This window comes from Pteropus vampyrus, unplaced genomic scaffold (assembly GCF_000151845.1).
Source record: "Pteropus vampyrus isolate Shadow unplaced genomic scaffold, Pvam_2.0 Scaffold167, whole genome shotgun sequence".
NCBI lineage: Eukaryota > Metazoa > Chordata > Mammalia > Chiroptera > Pteropodidae > Pteropus > Pteropus vampyrus.
Window position 1 is genome coordinate 3,108,572 of NW_011888948.1, and position 8,825 is coordinate 3,117,396.

At 36.3% G+C, this 8,825-nt stretch overlaps 1 protein-coding gene across 1 annotated transcript in view; it reads right to left on the bottom strand.

Annotated features, from left to right (window-relative positions):
* The window catches only part of NEK5 (NIMA related kinase 5), a 68,294-nt gene that overhangs the window by 33,686 nt on the left and 25,783 nt on the right, over positions 1 to 8,825 (bottom strand). The window contains exons 13-17 of the mRNA XM_023536715.1: positions 8,675 to 8,825; positions 8,514 to 8,595; positions 7,003 to 7,136; positions 3,990 to 4,174; positions 471 to 656 (exon numbers count right to left, since the gene is read on the bottom strand). Of these exons, the coding sequence (XP_023392483.1) occupies positions 471 to 656; positions 3,990 to 4,174; positions 7,003 to 7,136; positions 8,514 to 8,595; positions 8,675 to 8,825 (738 nt within the window). The remainder of the gene's footprint in view (positions 1 to 470; positions 657 to 3,989; positions 4,175 to 7,002; positions 7,137 to 8,513; positions 8,596 to 8,674) is intronic.

Here is an 8,825-nt window from a genome sequence, read left to right on the forward strand (position 1 = left end):
TTTCTGAACTGGCAAATTATAACAGTTCAATTAAAATTCGATGAAAGTTTAGCAAACTCTAGAGTATGAGATTAGGTTAGGGGAATAGAACTGAAGGCTTTTAGCAGTTCAAAATAAGAACAATACAAACAGGGTGCATATCCAGCTTCCCTCGGTTCCTAAATTTTAACACTATACTTAACAGAAAAGGTTAATTTTCATTTCAAATAAAATATAATAATCACTTTTTAAAAAATGTGTAGAATTCTGATAAAATAGAGTCAAAGATTGCAGCACTGAAGGGGACCTTGCAGCTCATCTACTCTAAAACTATCATTTATAGGAAAGGAAACTAAGGCTAGAGAGGTTTCATGACCTATGTAAGGTCACACAGCAAGTGGGAGAGCCAGGGAAGAAACCAGGCTTCCCAGACCCCAATTCAAGCCTATTCCCATTATTCTTCTTTAAGCTACTAAAAACTGGGGAAGGTGGAGGGTAGTCTTAATCTTCTACGTGGAATGAACTTTGACTTAAGGATCCATGAATATTTGTGAACAGAGGCACTATTAGGAAATTCCTGATTGTCTCTCATATTTGGTATTTTACTCACCAATTGCTTTTCTACTTTCAGCTTATATTGTTGAGCTTCAAATTTCCTCTGAAGATATTCAGCAGGCCTTAGGAAATAAAAAATGTTCAGCTTCAGCAGAAATTTTAAGTAGTCTTAGGCACCGATTTGACAGGTCAATTTTTAGCTTAGTAATGAGATTTACAATTCACCTGTGACTTGAACTTGCGAGTTTCAGAAGTAGTTCAAAGTTTCAGAATGTGCACTTTGGAAAAGAAGATCTTTGGAATCAAGAAGAAAGGCAGATAAAGAGAATAGTACCAATTGGGGATACAGAAGAGAATAAAACAAAAATGTTCTGATTCAGTGATTTTTTCTTTGAGACTGGAATTAGTCCTTCCCGAGCAACTAATTCTGTGAAATCATGCAATATTTGTCTTTCTCTATCTAACCAGTTTCTTTCAGCCCAATACCCTCTAGGTCCATCAAGGCAATGTCTTTTTCCATCCCTTTCCCTTTAGTCTGTGTATATCTTTTAATATGAAGTGAGTCTCTTGTAGGCAGCATATGTAGGGGTCTTATTTTCCTATCCATTCAGCCACTCTTTTAGTTGGAGCACTTAATTCTTTTCCATTTGAGGTACTTGTTGATAGGAATGTATCATTCTTTATTCCTGTTTTTGATACTGTTTTTTCTTCTTAAGGAAGTCCTTCCAACATTTCCTGTAATACTGGCTTGGTGATGATGAATTCCTTTAGCTTATTTTTGTCTGAAAAGCTCTTTATCTGTCCTTCAACTCTAAATGATAGTTTTGCTGGATAAAGTATTCTTGGTTGTAGATCCTGGGTTTTCATCATGTCAAATATTTTGGGCCAAGCCCTTTGGTTTTGCGTGGTTTCTTTTGAGAAATCAGCTGCCAGTCTTATGGGTTCTCCCTTGTAGGTAACTATCTGCTTTTCTCTTGCTGCTTTTAAGATTCTTTCTTTGTATTTAATATTTGGCATTTTAATTATGATCTGTCTTGGTGTGCGCCTCTTTGGATTCCTGGTTTTTGGGATTCTCCAAGCTTCCTGGGGTTTTATGTCTATTTCCTTCAGCAGGTTAGGGAAGTTTTCCATCATTATTTCTTCAAATAGCTGTTCAACATCTTGTTTTCCTTCCAGTACACTGATGAGATGGATATTTTTACCTTTAATAGTGTCCCATAGGCTCCTTAAATTATTATTATAGTCTTGGCATCTTTTTTCTTGCCATTCTGATTGAGTGTTCTTAGCTTTCCCATCCTCTGGATAGGTCATTTGAGCCTCTTCTTTATTCACTTTGTTTATTCTTTTGTTTATTCCATTTAATATACTTCTCATCTCGGATAATGTGTTCGTCATACAGATGGGCTCCCTTTTATAATTTCCATTTCCATTTTTATGTTTTTTATCTTTTTGTTGAAGTTCTCACTGAATTCATCTTCCCCTAAATTTATCGAGCATCTTTATAACCAGTGTTTTGAACTTTGCATCCGTTAGATTGCTTGACTCCATAATTTCTGGGTCTCTGTTCTGTTCTCTCATATGATTTCTGCTTCTTTGTCTTCCCATTTTGGTTGCCTTTTCGTATCTGTTTCTATATACTAAGCAAAGCTCCTAAATCTCCTGGTCTTATTAGTGTGGATTTGTGAAGTAGGTGTCCGGTGGCACAGTCCTGAGAGGAGTTCAGCTACTGGCCAAGTTTAGCCCAAGCTTGTACTCCTCTGGGGCCACCTGTCAAGACTCAGCAAGCAATCCACAGATGCTGTGCTTATAGTTGCCTCAAAAGGCCACACCAGAAACTAAGGCCAGCTGCCACCAGTGTGAGTCTAGGCATTGTTCAGTAAGGAGCACATAACTCGCCAAGGATACACCTAAATGTCGCTTGGGGTGGGAGCTGCAAGTAGGAGGAGGAGGAGTTTGAGGGAATCCTCAGGGCTGAGCAACTTCTGTTATCCAGTTTGATGACGTCTCCCCTATGGTGGCACTGGGACTGCACACCGGAAAGGGGAGGGATCAACAGAGGAACAATGGATACCACCGGCACTTCTGTACAGAGCGAATCTCCCCTTGGCCCTCACTCCGACAATTCAGTGTCTCCCTGTAAGTGGTGCCCCCAGAACAGCTGACTTGGTGCTGGTGCTCAGAGCGAGCAGGTCTGTCACCGTGAAAGTCCACTTGCAAACACAGACCCTTTAAGAGGTGTCTGCCACCGCCTCTGCCACTGCCACTGCCGCAGCCTCTGTCCCACTCAGCCACTCAGCCCAGGCCCCATGTACTCGCCCCATCCTACCTTCTGCCGTTGCTGGGTGATTTCTTAGATTTCTCCCTAATTGTATGGCTTGTTCTTCTATATCCCAGGCAATTTTTTCTTGTCATTTGCTCCTTGTGTCTGTCACAACTTTGATTTGGTCGCCAGAGGGATGAACAGAACCTCTATCATCTACGCCATTTTTTTCCACCTCGTAGTACCCATTATCTTTAAAAATAAAATGTCTACTTTTCCCATAGCTAATCTTTTCGTTAGCTATCTGATGGGCTCACCATCACATATTCTCTTGTATTTTTCATTACTCATCCAAAATTTCAACAACAAATAACCACAGTCACCAAAAGTTAGCAAAATCTCAACAATGAAAGAAAAAAATGTGATGGCAAAAACATTTTTTAAAAATGACTCTCCCACTTAGGTCTTCAGGCCTAGGAAGAGATGTCAATTATTCTGAACACAGAAACACTGACATTAGTGTGAAATAAACAATAGAAAATAATGCAGAAATTTGTTATGGAGTAAACTTTTTGAAAGTCTGCCAGAAGAGCAGTTTAAGTATATTATTTTCTTTCTAATACATCCATATTCTGAAATATCCCAAGAATATAAATGTTGAATGACATACATTTCACTTTCCAATGTCTCAAATGATCATTGTAATTCAATTATTATTGATGAATAGTAATAACCTCTTTGCAAAATGATACAAATACAATTATTTTCATAAGTCCCAGGCAGTGAAATTTACTAGAAGCAAGAAAAAATATTAAAAATTCAAGAATACGAATCTGTGTCCATAGTTAAATGACTACATTAATAAGAAGATAAGCTACATCAGACCTGAGATGAAAAAGGGTCGAGGGATTACCAGGCAATCACTTTGTAAGTTATATAAGTGTCTAATCACTATGTTGTACACCTGAACCTAATATAATATTGTTTGTCAACTGTAACTAAAAAGTTTTCTTTTTTAATTTAATGAAAATAAAAAAAGAAAAAGGTCAAGGGAACTGTAAATTAAGTATTTAAAATGAAAAGTTTGGAAGTTTTTAGATTATTTTAGGAGAATTTGAAAGGAGTGCAGAGTAAAGAATGTTGCTATATCAAATGTTTTCAGAAGACTAAAGTTTCAGTTAGAGTATCACATTACCATTGACCTGGTGATGGACTGTGGCTTTCTTCCTGACTGTAATTCTCCTCAACTCCGGTATCTTTTTGAGGAACACAGTGGTAACTTGGCTCATGGGCTCTCTTTCTCAACAAGTCAAGTTGAGCATAGTAATAATTATAATGGCCACACACTGCAGCAAGTTTGGGCCTTTCTACCATTTTTATCTGAGGGATTAAAAAGAAGAAGGAAATTTTTTTTAAAAATACTTAATGCATATCTATAATAATTGACAGTTCTGATAGTGACATAGGTAAGACGAGGCATTCATTAAAGGTATATTTTTGTTGTTTTTGCACTACGATTGTTTTCAGATTTAAAATAATCTTAGAATCCCCAAATCCTAGAATTGAAAAAAGATTTTAGAAGTCTGTAGTACAGTAGTCTGTAATTTTGCTAGGGTGTGGATATGAATTATGCATGCCTCGTGGCTAGTGTGTCAAAAGTACTGAGCTAGTCAGTATGCTTAGCCGACCTGAGATCTGAAACTAAACTCAGTATTATTACTTCCTATTTTTCATAAACTTATTTACACCTGACTATACTTTATGGACGAATACATGTTATTGTGCAACTCACAAATCTGGGGATCTGCAACATGTTAGGTTCTAATAAACTGACTAAAAATGATACCATAACTTGAAGATACCATAATTTGAAGAAAAGATGCTGTGTTATTCAGTCATTCTTCCCCAGTAAAACACACCCTTCCCAACCAGAACAGAATGAGAGAAGAACCAGAAACCATTGTTTATCTTAGAGCTGAGGAGATGCCAAAGCGCTGGAAGAAAAGACTCAGACCAAATTAACATTTGAAAACCAATCAAGACATTGTTGCTAAATAGCAAAGTAGGGTCAATTTAATCTGGACAACTCTGCCTACTCAACAACTGGTTACAAAAGAGAAAAAGAAGGTCAAACTATTAGAAAGACCTAATGCTAGCAGTTGGAAATATTAATGTAGGGAGAGGCAAGAGAACTGAAATGTTAAATCAAGCTATATTCAGAGACTGTAATATGCTGATCAGTCCCACAGCCAGATCACAAGGAAACCTACAGAACAAAGGAAGATTTCTGCTGGGATTGCTAACAACCTATTTCCCCATACCGTGAAGGGAAAACAGGAAAAAGTCTTTAAAGTGGTGCCATACACAAAATAAAATTCTCATTCCCTATGGCTAAAACCATGGGGAACCAACCAATGGGTCACAGGCTGGGAAATGCCAGCAGGCCTTTCACGCTACGTATTCTTACCTTTTCATGCTACATACTCTTATCCTTTCATACTGCATGCCCATACCATCAAAGGAAAATGGGTAAACAAAATATTTAAACTGTAATTCATAGAAACTAAGAATGATATATACACTGAATTCCCTGACCACCACTCGGGGTCCCTCTCATTGTCTCTCAGTCCCTCTCAGTGTCTTTTTCTCATTCCTTCTTAGTGTCTTTACTCTGTCCTTCACTGTCTCTGTCCCTTTCTCTGACTGTCCCTCTGAGTTTCCCTCAGGCTCTCTCACTCTCTGCCTCTGAGGAGACCACGCTCTGTGGAGTGTTGCCCCTTCTCTAATAAACTTTCCTTCTGACTCTAACTCTGGCGAGCATTTGAATTCTTTCTTGAGCATAGCCAAGAATTCTCAGTGCAGGGCGCGAGTTCCGTCCACTCGGGGGAATTTGCCTTGTCCTTCATCAATATGAGTAACCAAAAGAATGGTTAAAATTAGAATTTCCTCACTATAAAAATGTGACGTTATATTCTTTCTTTCTAATGCCATGTGGTTTATATGTACATGTTAGATTAACCATATAGAATTACAGATATTTGACCACCTTCAGCTTATAAAAATGACACTCTCATATAGTTCCATTTAAATATTAAGTGTATAAAATTTGATTTATTGATCTAAACATAAATTATACATTTATTTTTTTAATCTTTAAAGTTTTTTGTTTTTTTTTTTTAGTTTTATGATTTTACCTATCTACAACCCAAAAGTTACCACTAAACTTGTTGGAAACTGGTTAGAAATAAAGAAAAATTTTAGAAAAAAAGAAACAACTTCTTTAGGATTTTCTCTAAAATCCCAAATGGTAGTGAAAATCAGAGATGGTACCTGTGGAGACCCATTCATTTCACTGTATTAGCGGAAGCTTGCAAAGGATTAGAAAGTGTCAATTTGTTTTAACTTAATCCACACTTAGATATTTTAGATGACTTTTCTCTCCTACAGGTCTGCCAAAGAGTATTCTAAATTATGACATACTTTAAAATTTTATTTAATAAAGTTAAACCACATTTTATCAAATGAAGTACAATAATTTAACTAATTATTTCAAAAATCTATTTATACAACACATTTTCTAAATGTCTAGTACTTAGTAAAATGTCTAGGACTTAGTAAATGTATTTCCAAATGGTCCTCTAATTATAACCTAATGAGCCTTCTTTAAAAATACAATTCTCATTTAAAAGATAATAGCTACTCTATTATTTATATACTAAAGCATTTCACTAGCATAAACTAAAAGATTCAACACTCTGCTAAGTGGATTCAAATAATAAAGCATAAAGCGCCTCTAGGAAAAGATCAGTGATTATTTAATAAAAAAATCTCTCAAGTATATATAACATGTCAAAATTAAGAGTATGAACTGTGTGTTTTTTGCGACTATGCTACTCATTTGTCTCATATAGAAAAACTTTACGTATTGAAAGGAATTAAAAAGAATTTTAGCTATAAAAAGAAAACTAAAACCAAAATGTAGAATACTTATAAGAAAATATAGCATCGTTTTTAAAAATATAGTAACTAGAAATTGTCAAATGTAATACCACTCTAATGGTCATTACAGAAAATTTTATTATAAATTCAAAACTAGTGGATTCCACTAGTCTTGAACTTATAATCAGCTTGTCCCACATAGACATGTGCAAGTAGGTCTGTAGAATATACCATTTGCTAAAAAACCAGAAGGGTTTAGCATGACTTACAGATATGGGCTTCTGGGCTCCAGCTGGTGGTCTCCATTCATTCCTATTTATTATATCCTTCCTTTTAATTGGCACTGATATCTTTGATCTTGGTAGGCACTTCTCCTGGAATCTCACTTTCTGTACATCAGAATCTTATTTTGCCAAAATGAAACAACTTCAATTTTTAAAAATTTCCACATCTTTATATTGATGCTTGTGAGAGTATAAACATAAAGGACATTTCATAGCACAGTAAGTTTACTTTACCAAGAGATATTATTCCCAGTGAAAGAAGTGCTGATGGAAAATTATCATGCATTTTCTCTGAATGGAGAAAACCATGTTTTCCCAGAGTTCTTTTACATATTCCTCATAATTTATAATACCACGTTTTTAAAAAATTAGGAATTAATGTTAACGTTTACAGAAACAGTATGCATAAGATAATGGCACAAGCAATTAAAAGTAGTCATCAGAGCTTGGGTCATCAGGCCACACCATTCATGTAACAGCGTTGTCTGAAATGTATGAGTAGGTCTTACGATGTTTGTCTTTGTCGCCATCAAAATTTGTTCTCATTTTCCTATCTTTCCTATATTAGAAATATGGACAGTGCACTTTCTCTCATCCTGTTCTTACCTACGTTCTCAACGTTCTCAACCTAAACCAATGCAGAATAGTGCCAAACCAAATGAAACAGGGCAAAGGGGCTCATTCATTCGTTTTCCCTTTACAACTTTCCTCAATTTCAGTTTCTTTACCACAGTGGATAGTATTTCCTTGGAGAGATTCTCTAAGGAATCTCTTCAGAGATTCTTTGGAGAGATTCTCTACTCCTTATCCCTTAAGTTCAGATATTTGGTTATGGCTCAAACCTGTTCCTCTTAATTTCACAACATGAATTGAATTAGTAATTTTTCTTTTTTAATCTCTCTCTCAAACACAAACACACACACACACACAGACCACAGCATTTTGTCACTTTATGAGCTGATTCCTGACACTAAAATTTTCTCTACTTATCATTACCTGCTTTCTTTGGGAGGGTCACATAGTAACAGTTTTCCTGCTTTTACTGATTAGATCCAAGATCCTAACTTCAGCTCCAGTCTGCCTTTCTAAGAGAATTCCTCATTTCCATTCCACCCTCTCTATTTCAAAAAATAAGTTTCATCTCATCATCCCATGTCTGTCCGTGAACCTTCTCTTACTCTCGATTCTTTCCCTATACAAGTTTGGATTCTACCTCCTCAAACATCTCTTCATTAGCAAATATACTGCGTCATGAAGTTTTCCTGACTTATGAGTAGAGAGGAGATGACTCCTCCAGGTCATACATGAGCCAGCTATATAAGCGCACCCACTAGTCACCACTGGAAGATGATTTTTCTCCTGCTTATGTTGCTCATATTTTTAAATATCCACGTTCAATACATTTGGTGGAATTTCCCTGCTAATGTTAGTGTGACTCACAAGATGAGACACAAGTAATAAATGTTTTTTTTATTGCATAGTTAAATCATTCTTACCTAGGACCAGCTTCCCAGCAGGTTTAGAAGCTGATGATCTTGCTCTATGTGTGAGGGTGTGACTGAATTCTTCCTGAATGATCTAAAACCAAACACATGTGTCAAGGACCTGCTAATTGAAATCTCTGTGAAAATCCAGACAGAAATACCTCAAAATTCACCTCAGGAGTCAGGTATTTGGCAATAAGATTCTCTAAAAAGGGCTTTTTCAAAATGGAATTAATAGATGGCCGGTCTCGGGGAGATACTTGAAAGAGCTGAGATATCAAGGACCGTAGGTCACGGGAAAACCTTGGAGATACTGGGGCAAAA